Here is a 16,234-nt window from a genome sequence, read left to right as displayed (position 1 = left end):
ATGTCCTTAGGGAGAGAAAAAACTGGGGGAACTACAGAACGTTTATAGCAAGTTCAACTGCTCCCCAAACTCTACCAGATTGTACTGAGATGCCAGCCAGCACTGAGGTGTATTCTTTAACAGAAATTTAATAAAGCTTGCTGAGAACTGTCAACAGCCATGCAGCTCTGCTTGTGCTTTGAATACATCAGCAGGGAGCTGATGCCTACTTGTGCACGTGCTGATTGCTCCCTTTGCTGCTTCCCTCAGGAATAAAGTGGCTACCAGATGAGAACGGGGTCATCTCCTTCGACTGCAGGAATCGCGGCTGGTAAGCATACTGGAGGGACATGGCCAAAGCACCCGTCTGTCTTCCCCTCTCCGTCTTCTCTAAGGTGACACTTGGCAAGCTGCTAACAAGCAGTCACTGCCCCAGGCTGCTCCTGTGCCAGAACAGGGGTACATAAGCAAAGGCGATGCCCAGTTAGCAAACCTGCCTTGCCACCAGCCAGTGCCAGCTTTCCATAAGGCGTCTGATGTGCCACATGGACAACACCACCTGTGCGTCCTCCCCCTGCCCTATCCGCCTGAATTCTGCAGCCAGAGGGATGGGGCTGTTGAAACAGAAATTCAGGGCTTTTGTTCAGTCTGTTCTGCACGGCTAAATGATGCGTTAACAATCGTCACTCTTGGCTGATCCTTGAAGCATGTCTGCAGCTGTCCCAGCTCTTGTCCATGTGGGAAGAGCGAGGCTGGGGCCAGCAGGAGAGGCAGATGGGTGGGAAGGACCCCATCGAGTGCCCAGCTGGACCCTGTGGGACAGCTGTGCTCACGGCATGTGTTATGCTGGGGCTTGCATCATGTTACAGCAGTACACCCAGAGATCCTCCTCTTCACACACTCACCGTGCTTCCTCGCATTCCTCTTTTATAAAGGTACATCCAAGCAGCCACCTCTCCCAAGGACATCGTCATCATTGTGGACGTCAGTGGGAGCATGAAGGGCCTGCGGATGACCATTGCCAAACACACCATCGTCACCATTTTAGATACTCTGGGGGAAAACGATTTTGTGAACATTATTGCGGTGAGTATGTCCTATTTCCAGTGCAGAGCTGTCTTCCTTGTGCCTCGTATCGATCCCTCAGTCCACTTAGCAAGCTGCAGACATTAAGGTGGCATGACAATGCATAATACCTATGTTGGATGGGGGATTAAAACCAATTACCCCTTGGAAGTCAGCTTTGTGTGGTCAGCAGGGTGACTGTCAAGTCATCTCACCCCCTGTGGAAGGTGTCAGCTGCATCTTTTGGCTTGCTTAGGCATGTGACTGCAGCAGATAACGAAGTGCTATAGAGAGACACCTGAGCTAACAGGAACCTGAGCTTATAAATTCACCTAGCAGAGAATACCAGAACACTGTCCTTGGGTCCAGCAATCCTCAGGATAATATTTCCAGGCTAGAAAATCACTGCCATATGACCTTTTGTGCCCCAGCACCCTATAACGCTGCAATCCAGCTCAGTCAGATCGCAAAGGTCTTGGGTCAGGGTCTTGGTGTTACTCTCTCCCTTTTCACAACCCTGCCAGGATGAGGATGGGTTGGTTGCCCATGCAGAACTAGCACCAGTGACCACAGAAAGCAAAACTTTCCTGTGTGTATGCTGGCCTCCTTAAAACAAATTCTTGCACCACCTCTTTCTCAGACCCTTCCATATAAGTTTGCCAGGGCACAATCACCAAGATACAAAGCTTATTTTTCCTTCGTAGCTTCCCATTGTGTGAGATGGTCAGAAATTCTAGCGGTGAAAGCTCTGTCTTCATATGTCTGGATGGATGGAGGAGTGAACTGGGTTGGCAGAGAAAGGAAGTGAAGTCATTAAGGAGTTGTAAAACTGTTTTAAAAAATAAAATAAAATCACAGAAAGATCAGGCAAGAAATATACACTGTGTTGTTACACCAAGAACCTTCTGGCTTAGGCAGGTTATAGCCCGACCTAAGCTCCTATTGATCAGCTGAGCCTCGGTAACCATCTGTACCCTCTTAGCCCATGGCAAAACATGTTCCTCTGAACCTTAGAGGAAAAGGTTTGCAATGATATCTCTTACCTCAGGTACATATGAGGCTGGAACCATACACACCACTGATTATCACAGTTCAGTGGATGTGGGGTAACTCGATATGTTATTATTCAGCTGCATGCCAGAGGCATCAGATATCAGGCTACAAAACCATTTACAAGGTTCAGCTGATGACCAGGGATTCAAAGTCTCCAGAAGTCGAAAAAATATGTGCAAACTGTATAAGAAACAAGGCTAGGGGCACAAGCTTGTAGAGTGTGGAGATTCATGGAGTGTCTGAATGGAAAAAAAATAATTTTGTATGTGTGGAAGTAAGTAAATGCTATAATTAACACAATACTTAAACAAATATAGGATTTATCAAAAATATAATTTGCCATGATCACTACAAACAATTCTAATGGGAAACATCTATAAAAATCATTACGCTTGATACTGTTCTTAATGTCTACCTAGGACATGAACACACTTACAACACCTTTCTTTTCATTTTGTATTTGCAGTACAATGATTACGTTCATTTTATTGAACCCTGTTTTAAGGGTATCCTGGTGCAAGCAGACAGAGATAACAGAGAGGTGAGTACCAGGCTCCTGCTGATGTGTCCAGTCTGCTCCCTTAACATGATAAATATGTGGGTTTAAGATGCTGCAACATGAAACTCTAGGGACAAGAAACAGCTGTCTCCTAGAGGCACGTGGGTCTGTTTTTCAGAAACAAGCACCAGTTCAGTCATGTGCTGGCTCCTTGGTTCATCTTTGGTTACACAATTCTTCCAGGACACAAGGGTTAGCTGGTGGCTATGTGCTGCACCATTGCTGGTCGAGCATGAGTGGACCACGCTCAGTGCACAGAGGGCAAAGGTCTCCACCTTTGAAACCCTGCATCCTCATCCCTCTCCCAGTGAACATCTTCTCAGCCTGGCCTGACCCTTCTCCAGGGCATGTTTCCAGCAAACAGCCTCTGATTAGGGGGCTTTGCTGCTCTGGCCCAGCAGGGTTCAGCAGCTGCAGCCCAGAGGTGGTCAGCCTGCATCTGACTGCTCCACCACCCTCTGGGCCAAACAGTATTTTTAGCTCTTCCTACTGTTTCTTCCTTCATTGTCCTCTTTGTATTAATACCGCAGAGGTAACGCGTCCCTCCACATCTTCAACAGCCAACTTTTTCTCCAAATTTCTTTCCCAGCCTAGCTCTGGGCCATGGAGCGTGACTCCAGAGGTGACATCTCCTGCAGTGTTTCCCAAAGGAACCCCAAACCTTTTGGACACCGTCCTTCTTGTGGAGTATGCTGTGTTTTGCAACCAGACCAAAGCCACTTATAATTTGGGTGCTTGTTTTTCTCTTTCCCCATCCTGTTGCTCTCACATACACAAGAATGGTTTTTTTGTTTGTTTGTTTGTTTTTCCTGAAGGGGTGTAAAAGGGAAAGTCTGTTTTCTAATAGTTTTGTCCCTTGCGTGATATTTCATGGACCAGTAATGGTTCACTGCCCACAGGCTGAGAAATGCAGTCCCGTGGCTGTGTGCAACACGATGGCACTGCCTAGAGAGCAGCCACTTGACCTTTCCCCACCTTGATCCATCGCAGTGCAGGATGGCAGCCCACTTATTGGGCTCTTCAGGTCACCCTTTCTCCCCCCTCCAAGGACAATCCCTGCCTGCAGCTCACCGCTGCCTTTCTGTCTTCTCACTACAGCACTTCAAGCAGCTTGTGGACGAACTGCAGGCAAAAGGAGTGGGGACGGTGAACAAGGCCTTGACAGAGTCCTTCAAAATCCTGCGGGAGGTAAGAGGCACGGTGCCAACACTCACACTGGGCACATCTGCCCCTGCCCACCCCTGCTTTCCCCGTTTTGGCTTAGCACAGCCACAGGAGGGACGTGAGTGGTATTCATGGGTCTCAAAGCTGTGGCAAACAGTGTGCAAGAGCAACCAGGCATCAAGGAGGTTTTGGCTTGTGCATGATGCCCTGGAGCTGCTGAACCTGCCCAGGATGGCAGCGTTTCTGGGTGTGGGGACCCCATCAATAGGTGCCACTGTGGTGGTCCCATCCAGCCCCAAGCAATCAGCCCCTCTTCACCATCACTGCTGTAATGTGCCACCTTGTCATGGGCTGGGAGCATTTTGGCTCTGGTAAGATTTGAAAATAATTAATTGTTTTATGTGAACAATTTCATCTTCTGCCAGGAGGTAGATATGTGACATAACTCTGTTTCTGAAGGAATGATAACAAAAAAAAGTCCAAGAGCTGCTGGATGCCCCCACCTCCTCAATGACCCATCTGTAGTGGTGTAGGTGTAAAGATGCCCATGCCTTGGATGCTGGGAAAAATGTGTGTGCGGTACGATGCTAGTGGCTGTAATGACTGGGATGGTGTTAGAGGGGCTGTAATAGAGGACTTGGCATCCTGGGAAAGTTTCTCCACTTTCACTCGTTGTACAGACTATAAGTTTAATTGACTATAGCGATGGTGTTCCAAATCTATGCTAGTGCAAGCATGATCAGAGTTGAACCCAGCAGTGGTGGTGGCTGAGCTGACTTGTCAGTGGTAAGAGAAGCATAATGGATTTAATGGCAACCTGAGAAGAGTAATGTAGCATTGTGACTGCAGTCATAGGGTGTTGGCTTGCATAGCAGTAATGGTTTGACATCTTTGGGGGAAGATAATTGCTTAGATGACCACAGAATTTCTGCTAGATTAATCTAAATGTATCCTTGCATTTTATGGCACAATTAATTTTATCTTCAAAACCAAAGATGCAGAGCCTATGTGGGTCTGAGTGGTATAAGTCAGAATATTAAAATAGTTGTTCCACCAGAGGAAAACTGGTTCCTTAATGACTAACATGTCACTGGTTATGTAGAGTGACAACAGATTAAAGAAGCTTAATGCAGCTCTACTGCTGGCTCTCTCAACCAGCACGGCTGTGAAGATCTCAGTGGAAAAGGATGGAGCATAGCCCCAAAGGAAGCCGCTTGTCTCAGCTGACATAGCAACTGGTACAGGCACTGCTCTAGTCCCAGTAATGAGGAGACTTCACGCCTCCTTCCTGCCCTGCATGGCTCACCCACTAGTGCAGGCAATCCTCAAGCCTGCAGAAGGCAGAACCATTACAAAAGCTGGATCAATCTGAGCCAGGCGTGCCCCTGGGAAGTAGAAAGTACATGCAGGGAAAGCTGAGACTGAGAAAAAACAGTCCTCTTTTGACATAGCTGGCACAAAAATACTCCAGAGAGAATGATGTCTGTGCAGCTCCATGGATCAACATAATTCCATGGTGGTAACAGACAAGAAACTTGCTGGCAGGTAGAGAAAAATTTCCTCTCTATTCAGCATCAAAAATGCACTCAACAATTTAGGTAGCCATCACTTATGTTGATCCTTGTTGATTCTTCTTCAGCTAATGAGGTCAAAATTTCTCTTAGACAGAACCAATGGTGATTAAAAACAAACAAACAAGCAAAAACAAACAAACAAACATCTGATGTCATTTACTCAGAAGGTGAGGTGCTGCCTCTCATTATGACCTCAGGAATTAAAGTGGCTAAAGAATTTGGCACTGTCGTGCAGGCAGGACTGCAGAAGCTCCTGGGCAAGCAGAAGGATGCTGTTGCCCATTTTGTGGCAGCATGAATGTCCATGAAATAGGGGTTCTGTTGAATTTGTTGTCAAAGAAAGGTGTGAAAGAGGGCTATGCATCTCCACTGCCCAGCTTTCCTTTCCCAGTAACGCTGGTTGCAGCTTTCTCAGTGTGACAGAAGGGAGCTCATTCACTAGCATGGACTCTGGTTGCCTCCTCTTAAGCAAACAGGGGGTTAAATCCACAGCCACAGGAGCCATCAGCTGGGAGCCTCATCTGCAACCAGCTGTGGAAGAGCTGCACATGCAGCAGAAGGTCTGCAGGACCTCCTGCAGCCACTTTCAGCTTCGTCCCAGGATTTCTGTCTCCCTTAATAACATCCAGAAGAGGCAGAGACCATGTCTCAGTGCACACACAGCAGCCCCAGAGGCAGTGTGTATGGAGGATGATAGGGTAGAAGCTCCCCTGCTGTCCTGCAGCATCCTTCACATACTGTGGGTGTCCCAGTAAGGGTTCATCACAGAGGGCTGGGGGACCCCAGGCCCTGACAACACCACAGCTGGCTTTCTTGAGGCAGAAAGGCACCCTTTGCAAGTGCATGCATGCTTTATGAACTCTCTGAAATCTTCCCCTAGAGCCTGTTAGATCCCTATCAGCAATAGGGGAGAAAAAGGGTTTGCATCAGTGTGTCCTGAAACAACCCCGTTATCCTGCTGCAGCCGTGCAGGTAAGGCCCACAGCAGTGGGGCCAGAGGGCAGTGGGGAAGAAGGAATCAGCCACCCCCTTCCCGTCAGACAAAATTCATATTCTCAGCCTGTAGTCGTAGCTGCTCGTCACAGACTCTCCTGTTGCTGTTCAGGGGAGCGTACGCAAGCGAATGGAAATTGCTACATCACACTGATGAAACAGGCTTTGCTGATTACAACAGACAACCAGTAATAATATCTGTAATGAAAGTGACTGCAAAATTTCCCTGGTAATTTTCCTTAGCCCAATTGCTCGTAGAATTAATAGCCCAGCAGAGACCTATTCAGCGAGGGATGAGCAGCAGAGAGGGGCTGACGAAGAGTGCGACCTCTCGCCGTCTTTGTTTTCCTCCATTATGCCCCGGGGTAGGCAGGGTATATTTTAATCTCTGACGCAATCTGCACGACAGCTCCAGGAGCACAGAGCTTCCCCTGCCTCTCTGCCATGCTCCGTGAGCCACTGGCACTCTGTTTCAGTTCAGTCACACACCGAGTAGTTTCGATGAAATATGCATCGCAGGGCAACGATGGCACTGAGCACACATTTGCAGAGCATTTCCAAATTCTCGAGTGCCAAGTGCAGTCTCTCAAGCTTTTTAGTTTATCAAGTTTTAGTCTATCTCTCTGCTGCCTTCTCTTCTTTGTTCCCACATGCTGGGCATGCCTTGTCCTCGCACTCTTTTCCGGCAGGATTTATACTGCTTTGTTCTGGCCACTGCTCTGCTCCACCTCCCCTCAAACATTGTGCTCCCAACAGCACTGAGTGCTGCAGCTGAGAGCTATCAAGTGCTAAGCGGAGCAGAATAATTACTTTCCTTGTCTAACGCTCCACAGTCCTCTTAATACAACAGAAGACAACAGTTACCTCTCCTCAGACACTGTCACATTGTTAATTCATGTCCAGCTGATCTGCCTCTGTGGTATTCCTCTCCAGCCAGTGCTCACCCTCCTCTTCCTTATTTCAACCTCAGATTATTTTTTCCAATGCAAACAAATTGTAAATATATTTCTATATTTTTATAGACATGCCATATATACAAGTATATATTCATTTTATATGAACTTAGGGTAAGGCAGTAGAGAATCTGTGATTCTCATGGGTCCTCCTTCCTCAGGATGCACTCAGTAAGCAGGTGATTTGAAGGATGATGTTTTTCTGACCCCACGGAGGAAAAGAAACCCCAGGTTCTGCTCTCTTAAGCCACCATGGAATGATTTCTGCTTTCAACACCAGGTGGTTTTAATGGTACTTTGTCTTGTTGCTGCACTCAGACCTGACATAAATTATGAGGTTAGTAATGACTAGGTCAATCCAAAATAGCTATAAGTGGGAAAAAAAAAAAAAAAAAAAAAGGTGAAACTGTTAATAAACTGGCTTTTGGTGAGATGTAAGGATTTGTACAACATGAGCAGAACTTATGTCATAGAAAGAATAAACCTGTCCAATGTAAGAAATCACAGGAGTTTTTATCCTCTTATGCCCAGCCTGTGTGGGACATTCCCTCTGTGCACTCAGAGAGGACAGTCTCAGCCATTCTTCTAGCACTGCATAGATGCTACAGGAGAGTTTACCCATCTAGTTTATTCCCTTCTTGTAAAATGTACTTTCTGTTGATTTCTTGTTGTCCTTTGGGATCTCACAGAGTCCCAGTCAAGTCTCAGCCCACAAGACAAGTAGTCCAGCAACTTCTGCCATTCTTTTCACTTCCTGCTGAGCACAGATTATCTGAATGCTTTCAATTAACTTTCTTTAACCCTACTAGTTTGTGATCCTTCATGTAATCCTTTCTTTTCTTTGTTTCTTATCATTTCAGGCTGTACCCAGCCACTACGATATTGTCCTTTTGATGAGGAAGCATGGAGGCTATAAAGCATCTCTGCCTGGCAGTTTCCCTGTGCTTCTTTATTATCTGCCAATGTGCTCTTTTTACCCACTTTATTGCTTTTTATCTGAGCATTTATAAGTCTTTTCTTGATTCCACTGACATCTTTCTGGACGTGGATTCTGCAGCATATTTATCAGGATGTGGAAAATGCAGAATTTCCTATAGAGCAACTCATGCCTTTTTGCTTAAAGTCATTTCTAATTTCTTCTTCAATGGTTTTCTATTTCTTTCTCTACTGCTAACTTTCTCATGAGGTTGGTTGGGTTGGAAGGGACTTTAAAGATTATCTAGTTCTACCCCCCCTGCTGTAGGCAGGGATGCCACCCACTAGATCAGGTTGCCCAAGGGCCTTGTCCAACCTGGCCTTGAACACCTCCAGAGATGAAGCACCCACAGCTTCTCTGGGAACATGTTTCAGTGCCTCTCTACCCTCTGAGTGAAGCATTTCCTCCTAACCTCTAATCTAAATCTCCCCTCTTTTAGTTTAAAACCATTCCCCCTTGTTCTGTCATTATTTGCCTGAGCAAAAAGTTGCTCTCCATCTTTTTTATAAGCATCCTTTAAGGACTGAATAGCTGCAATGGGGTCTCCCCAAAGCCTTCTCTTCTCCAGCCTGAACAACCCCAACTCCTCAGCCTGTCTTCACAGGAGAGGCGCTCCAGCCCTCTGATCATCTTCATGGCCTCCTCTAGACCCGCTCCAACAGCCCCACATCCTTCTTGTGCCCCCAAACCTGGACGCAACACTCCAGGTGGGGCCTCACAAGGGCAGAGCAGAGGGGCACAATCACCTCCCTCCCCTGCTGGCCATCCCTCTGTTGATGCAGCCCAGGATACAGTTGGCCTTCTGGGCTGCAAGCACGTTCTGCTGGCACATATCAAGCTTTTTGTCCACCAGAAAGAAACTCCAAGTCCTTTTCTGCAGGGCTGCTTTCAATGAGTTCTCCACTCAGTCTTTACTCATGTTTGGATTGCCCTGACCCAGGTGCAGCACCTTGCCCTTGGCCTTGTTGAACCTCATTAGGTTCACGTGAGCCCACTTCTCAAGCTTGTCCAGTCCCTTTGGATGACATCCCTTTCTTCTGGTGTATCGACTGCACCACTCAGCTTGGTGTCACCTTCAAACTTGCTGAGGGTGCATTCGATTCTACTGTCAATGTTGTTGATAAAGATATTAAATGGTACCAGTCCCAGGACAGACCCGAGGTACACCACTCATCACCAGCCTCCACCTGGACATAGAGACATTGACCACCACCCTCTGGGTGTGTGCTTCAAGCCAATTCCTTATCTACTGAATGGTCCACCCTTCAGATCCATCTCTCTCCAATTTGGAGATCAAGATGTCATGTGGGACTGTGTCAAAGGCCTTTCAGAAGTCCAGGTGGATGACATTGGTCAGTCTTCCCTTGTCACTCCATCACAGAAGGCCACCAGATTGGTCAGGCAGGATTTGCCCTTGGTGAAGCCGTGATGGCTGACTTGGATCACCTCTTTGTCTTGCATGTGCTTTGACATCGCTTCCAGGACGATCTGTTCCATGATCTTTCCAGGCACAGAGGTGAGGCTCACTGGTCTGTAGTTCCCCAGGTCCCCCTTTCTATCCTTTTTAAAAATGGGAATGATGTTTCCCTTTTTCCAGTCACCAGAGACTTCACCCAACAGCCAGGACTTTTCAGATATGATGGAGAGAGGCTTGGCAACTCCATCAGCCCATTCCCTCAGGACTCTGACAGATACGGGGTGCGTATATACCAGAGCTATGCTGATGTTTGTATCTCTCCACTGTTGCTTTTGCCAGGCTAAAGCTGCAATGTAAATGACAATGAGCAAAACAGGGAGTACAAGAGACTGTGACCCTGAATGAATTAGATCATGTCTGTTACTCCTGGCAACACGACTGAAGCTATACAGGGGAATACGCAGCTCCCTGCCTCCTTCGCCAACCGCAGCTCTAGCCCACACCTCTTCAGACATCTGGTCTGTAGGCATCTTGTTCCTCACCGTGCTCTTCTTTCACGCTCCTGAGACTTCAATCAGAGCAGAGAATTATGCTCAGAGCTTCATGTGAGTGCTGCCAGATCATTTGCTACAGCTGCAGCCAGCCACAAAAGGACCTAAAAATCAGGGATTACCTCTTGTTCATTTGTTTTCTCAATCTGTCTTTTTAATCTCTATTTCTATGACACTGATGATCTCATTTTCCCTGTTGAAAATATCATCTACTCCTGTAATTAGGAGATTGCTGGTTCTGATACAGCATCTAATTTCCAGTATCTCAGTATTATGAGGTCTAAAGCAAGCTACGTGAAGAGATGTCTTAAGTAGTTTGATAAAATGGTGGGTGACCTTAATTAAGTGTTAATTTAATAATCACCTGAACAAAGCATGTTGCAGATTGCAACAGCCTGTTGTTCATGTTATGAAAACAGCTGGTTTTGTAACTTCAGGGTTTGCGTATCTGTGATTTGAGTCTCATTCTGACAGCACCTTCTGCACCACCGTAATTCTGCGCCTCTGTGATGGAAGCTCGTGCTAGCTAGGCTGTCCTCTCTGCTAATCTGGACACAGCTGATATGTGCCCTGGAATAGCTCACCCAAGACTCCTTGTCATCTTCCTATCTGGTGGTCTCTAGCACAATCCCACATGGCTGTCAATAGTTTTTCCCCTTTCCTTTGCACCTAAGGACGTCCTATGCTTGTTCCTGTTCCGTACCCTCAGCCTCTGCCTTGGGTCTCCTTGCTGAGCAGGGGACACTTCTGCTCTGGCCCTCCTGGGGTTCCAGCTACCCTGTAGCTGGCACTTGTTTTTGTTTTTTTCCATGGTACAAGGTGTAGAAACTTTCTATACCACTGGAAATATCAGACTTTGGGGGCTGTATACAGAAAGACATGGAAATGACCACATTGCATCACTCTTCTCTCTCATGATCATCTCTCCTAATTCTGCTACGCAATACAAATAATGGGATTATTATACAACAGGGAAGGATGGGATCATACCTGTGATCTAATACTGGTTGTTCAGAAACTGTTGAATCCACAATCATTGGAGTAGAGTAACAAGTACTTCACTGATGATAAGTGTAATGTTGAAGAAGGCAGGACTGCTGACATAAATGGCAGTGGATGAAGACATTGTGGTGACATTAACACTGAAGCTGGTATTTTATAAAGAGGAATAAACATAGAGGTAATGAAAGGAGTGGTAAAATGACTGAGGAAATTTGGACTTGCAGTAGGCTTCCCGGTATCGATGGTTATGATGTTAATCTGCAGATGAACCACAGCGAACCATATTGGCAATCACACTTGCCTTCTGTCCTAACAGCATTACAAAACCAGGAGAGATTTGTGAATTGAAACCTGAAACACCTAACGAGTCCCAGCTCACACCCTGCATGCTGTTCTGTCCAGTGCTTGCTTTCATTTTATGCAATTGGTCTTGCCACTTGGAAGCCGTTTCCTGATTTATAAGATATGTCTACGCTCTCCCCATAAAATTGCGGCAGTTTGATGTAAACCTGGTCACCCTTCAATTAGTCTCCCATATGCTCTCCATCCCATTTCCTTGCTCACGGAAGCAGTGAGGCTCTGTGCAAGGGAAAGAAGTGCAGGCTGACACAGAGCTAGGAGCCACAGCAAAGTCCTCGCTTCTGTTCCTTGATGCCTTCTGCTACCTCCTCTGGTGGCTGCTAATTCAACACCTGTGCTGGTGCTGCATGGGGAGCTCAGATCTCCGCAGCCAGTGTACCCGAGGGCACGAGAGGCACAGGCTCTGCGTTTGGGAGCTGTAGATAAGCAGCAGCCAAAGGCTGTTTTTCCCAGCTAAGGAGGCTGCTGCTGGCTTGCGCTTAAGAGCACACCCATTCAACTTCCCCTTGCATCTCTGGAAACAGAGCACTGGTGTTTGCACCAGAGTCCTAGCATACCTCTACCTTAAATGCCACTTATGCAGAGATAACGTCCTCTCTGATTACAGCGTGTGGTCTTTCTGTCGGATACATTCATAACCTACTTCGGTGCTGATGGCAGCAGCCTTCTTTTTTCATGTTTTCCTGCTTTTCTCTGCTCTTTTTGACAGATTGATGGATTTACCCTGAAATAGAGTCTGATTCCCCCCTCCTCTCGCATTTTCTGCCATAAAAAATGACAGTTATTGCTGTCAAATCAGAATGGCAGTGTTTATGGTCAGTCTACAGCCATTTTGCATAAATGAATGTGACTGCACAAGCTGTGAAGCAGCAGGGAATCAAACCCTTCCTCCACAGCTCTTTTTTCTTATTTTATTTTTGTAAAGCCTCCTGTGTCCACGTGTGCTAGGAAGGGCTGTAGAAATAATAATAAAAAAATAATAATATATGCAGCATCGAAACACTGTCCTTTTTCAAGCAGAGCTCTTTCTGAACACAGCATGAGATTTGCAAGAGGAAGTCGGGATCCGGCCCATCATGAATAAATGTACTGCAGTGACACAGAAGGGGCCTGTGCTGAGATAACTAATGCTCTTCCACTCTGCTTGCAGTTCAGAGACGCCGGTCAAGGAGGCTTGTGTAACCAAGCCATCATGCTGATCACAGACGGAGCCGTGGAGGATTATGAAGCTGTGTTTGAAAAGTACAACTGGCCAGATCGGAAGGTTTGTCTGGGAAGTGACAAATAGAAAGGGCGAGGAAAGATGCTACCCTGCTATGCTGGGAGTAGAAGAGGGTGAGCCAGGATGCTGGGCAGAGCTGAGCATCCAGCACCCGCGTGCATCCTGCTGTAAACACAATAAAAAGCAGCCAGGCAGGAGCCTGCTGCAGTGATTTTAGTGGTGCTGGGATCACAAATGGGTACCTGTAGGTCAGGGCAGGTTGTTTTTCATACACGTCATTTGCCACAGGAGTGGGCAAGCAAAGCGTTCTTCTGATAAGATTATAAAGACTGAACTGAGTATTTTAAAACAAAACCAAAATACTTCTGCAAAGAATTTTAATCCCCTCCAGGACTGTGTGTAATTGGTCCTGTCTGGGAAAGGTTTGGCTATTACCAATCCTTATGGTGGGCAGGGGAATGCCACAGAATCTCTCCAGGTACCTTCCAGCCCTATCTGCTTTGAGGTCTGCGGTTACAGGCTTGTATTTACAGAGCAGACTGTGAAAGTGGGATAGACCAGGCTCATCCTAAGCCTTCCTGATTTATTTGTTTACTTCATCCTAGCTAACAGCAATGCACAAAGGGAGAGAAGCAGCCTGCTGAAAGACCAGAGCACAGGGCTGTTGGAGCTGTTTATTTCAGGATTCACTCCTTTGTTGTTGGTCAAACACGAGAAACGGTGAAACTTGCTTTAAATGATTCACGTGGCCAGCTGTTCCCCTGGGTGAAGGATTCCTGTGAGCTATAAACCTCTCTGCATGTGGTTGCTGAGTGCCTGGCAGAGCTGCTATCATAAAATCAAACAGAATTTGCAGTCCTGGCTTATTATGCAGATGATCCCGGGTGCTACTTGGCTTTCCGAGCTTATTGTAATTGGAAATGAAGCTCCAGCCCAGAAAATGCAAAACAAATGGAGCAAGAAGCTTCCATCTCTGCGTGAAGGCAGAGCTCTTGCCCTGCACCACCAGCACATGGCAGGGTGTCAAACGTGGCGGCCTGCTGAGGCTACCTTTGCATTCTTGTTCCCAGGTCCGGGTTTTCACTTACCTCATCGGACGGGAGGTCACTTTTGCCCCCAACGTGAAATGGATCGCCTGCAACAACAAAGGTGCGCTATTGGCATCAGCCCCAATCACTCACGTCACTTGTGGGCCTCAGCCACGGGGCCCTGGGCCCCTCCAAGGCTTCCCCACCATAGCTGGGGCCCATTTCTGCATAGCTTCCCTCAGCTGGAAGATGTCTTAGGGAAAAAGCAGCCCCTGCTAGTCTGCGTGGAGTGTGCCTGTGTCCAACTAACACAAGTCCTTAGTGCTGAGCCACCACATTTTCCTGTCTTTGTGCCAAGGGACACTGTGACTGAGATCCATGCTGGCTGTGGTCCACCTAAGACCCTGTGCTTATTGTGTCCCGGTTGCTGGCTTTTGACAAGCTGTCTAAACCTCTGTCAGCAAACCTGATGTCTTTTGGCTGAGATGTAAAACAAACATCTTTTTTAAGGGTTTTACAGCATTTTTCACAATGTCTGTGGGTTAACCCCTGTACCCCTGCCAAATTCTTTTTGTGCCAGTGGTTTCACCGAGGTACCAGGACAGCTTGTTAATCCTGCCCCCAAACCAATATCCTCTGTAGCCAGCATGAATAGGAAAGTCCATTCAGAGTAAGTGAATCATCCTTATGCATTTGGGGCCAGTTAGAAAGTCCAGTTAGCCCTATTAGAATCCACAAAGGTGAAAGAAGAGGGGGAGAAAAGAGTCTTCCCTGTCTGGGCATGACTTGGCCTTGGTGTATCTGTAGATGGACAGCAATCTGCAATGCTTCCTACGTCAGTATCCTTCTTCAACAGGGAAAGGAAAGGGAGACAGAAGCTGGGGGTTGATTAGCTAGGAGTATTGTCTCTCCATCTCAGCAGTGTCTCCAGCAGACTATGAAAGGCATTGGTACATTTGCTACTGAAAATATGCGACAGACAAGAATTGCTGGCCCGTGTGTACATGAGCTGGGGATGTCCAAGGTTCATCTGTTAGTGCTATGAATCACATGTAACGTTTTTATTTTTTATTAGATGAAACAAAAACTTGGATTTCAGATAGAACATGCAGCTATAACATTAGAGACAGGGATTTCATGGTGCTGTTGTTTCACCATAAAATGTGAGAATGGATTCTCCTTGAGAACACAAAATATGCTCTTAGCACTTGAATTCTCACTTAGCAAACTTGATCTCCAAGGAAGGCTCACTGATTTTGGCTCTTCTGTTTCAACACATTTTATAGCTCTTGTAGTCCTCATTTTCAAGCACACAAAATGTTTCCACATCACAAGGCTTATCAAATCATGAGTCTTTTCACATGGCAGTGATTTCCTAGTGATAACATAATTTTTCCATGTATCTGGCATACTCAGTGCTACAAGTGCAACCAATCAGATCCATCTGGTGAGAAGCAGGACAAGAGTCCTTGGGATATTGCATTGTTTTAACATTTCTTACCAGTTAGGCAGCTATTGTTGACAGTCCTTTGATAACTTGAAGACATTCTTCCATTGTACTCCTTGTTGTACTGTTAACTCTGGAAGAGAAGTTGGACAGGGAAAGCAGGCAGCCTGGTAGAATACTTTGCATATGTTTGGATTTTGGGACCATAGGCAGCCTGGTTAGTGGATATTTTTGCCTAAGACCTAAACCAGCCTTTTACACCTATGTGTCATGATTGTGATTATATCGAGACTCTGGTCTTGAGCATTGGTCCAGTGTCCTGAGAAGAACAGAGATAGTGTTTTGAAACTCTAGGCTTCCACAGAAAGTTGTATCCACAGAAAAGTGTGGATACAAAGCATATCAGGGCACTTTTTGTAAAGTAGACTAAACTGTCTGTGCAGATGCAGGCTTTGGCACCCCATTTTCTGACTTTGTGCAGACATTTATAAATATGGGAGATATGTCAGAAGAGTGACTCACAGCTCTGTTTCTCCATGAAGGCTACTACACTCAGATCTCCACGCTGGCAGACGTCCAGGAGAACGTGATGGAGTACCTGCACGTGCTCAGCCGTCCCATGGTCATCAACCACGACCATGACATTATTTGGACTGAGGCCTACATGGACAGTGCGGTAAGAACCCACAGCACAAGTCTGTAGCCAGCAAACAGGAGGGCCTGTGAGCCAAACTGGCAAAGGTCTTAGGCATTCAGCTCGTATAGTAGGCATATAACTTGCTCCAGCTTCCCATCTCAATGTCTTATGTGTGTCAGAACCTAAATGAAGTCCTGACATTTACGTAAAACCTGGTTGATTGATAGAAATTACTGGTCTCTGGCTGTGCTGAG

General features: G+C 46.5%; 1 protein-coding gene across 5 annotated transcripts in view; it reads left to right on the top strand.

The window, feature by feature from the left end:
- The window catches only part of CACNA2D4 (calcium voltage-gated channel auxiliary subunit alpha2delta 4), a 108,919-nt gene that overhangs the window by 13,587 nt on the left and 79,098 nt on the right, over positions 1-16,234 (top strand). For all 5 annotated transcript variants that reach the window (XM_072039791.1, XM_072039794.1, XM_072039789.1 and 2 more), the window contains 7 exons: positions 250-310; positions 915-1,065; positions 2,564-2,638; positions 3,755-3,844; positions 12,797-12,910; positions 13,939-14,017; positions 15,886-16,019. In XM_072039791.1, the coding sequence (XP_071895892.1) occupies positions 250-310; positions 915-1,065; positions 2,564-2,638; positions 3,755-3,844; positions 12,797-12,910; positions 13,939-14,017; positions 15,886-16,019 (704 nt within the window). The remainder of the gene's footprint in view (positions 1-249; positions 311-914; positions 1,066-2,563; positions 2,639-3,754; positions 3,845-12,796; positions 12,911-13,938; positions 14,018-15,885; positions 16,020-16,234) is intronic.

The sequence above is a fragment of the Anas platyrhynchos genome, chromosome 1 (assembly GCF_047663525.1).
Source record: "Anas platyrhynchos isolate ZD024472 breed Pekin duck chromosome 1, IASCAAS_PekinDuck_T2T, whole genome shotgun sequence".
NCBI classification, from domain to species: Eukaryota; Metazoa; Chordata; class Aves; order Anseriformes; family Anatidae; genus Anas; species Anas platyrhynchos.
The sequence above is the reverse complement of the archived record's forward strand: the minus strand, read 5'-3'. Positions and strand labels throughout refer to the sequence as shown.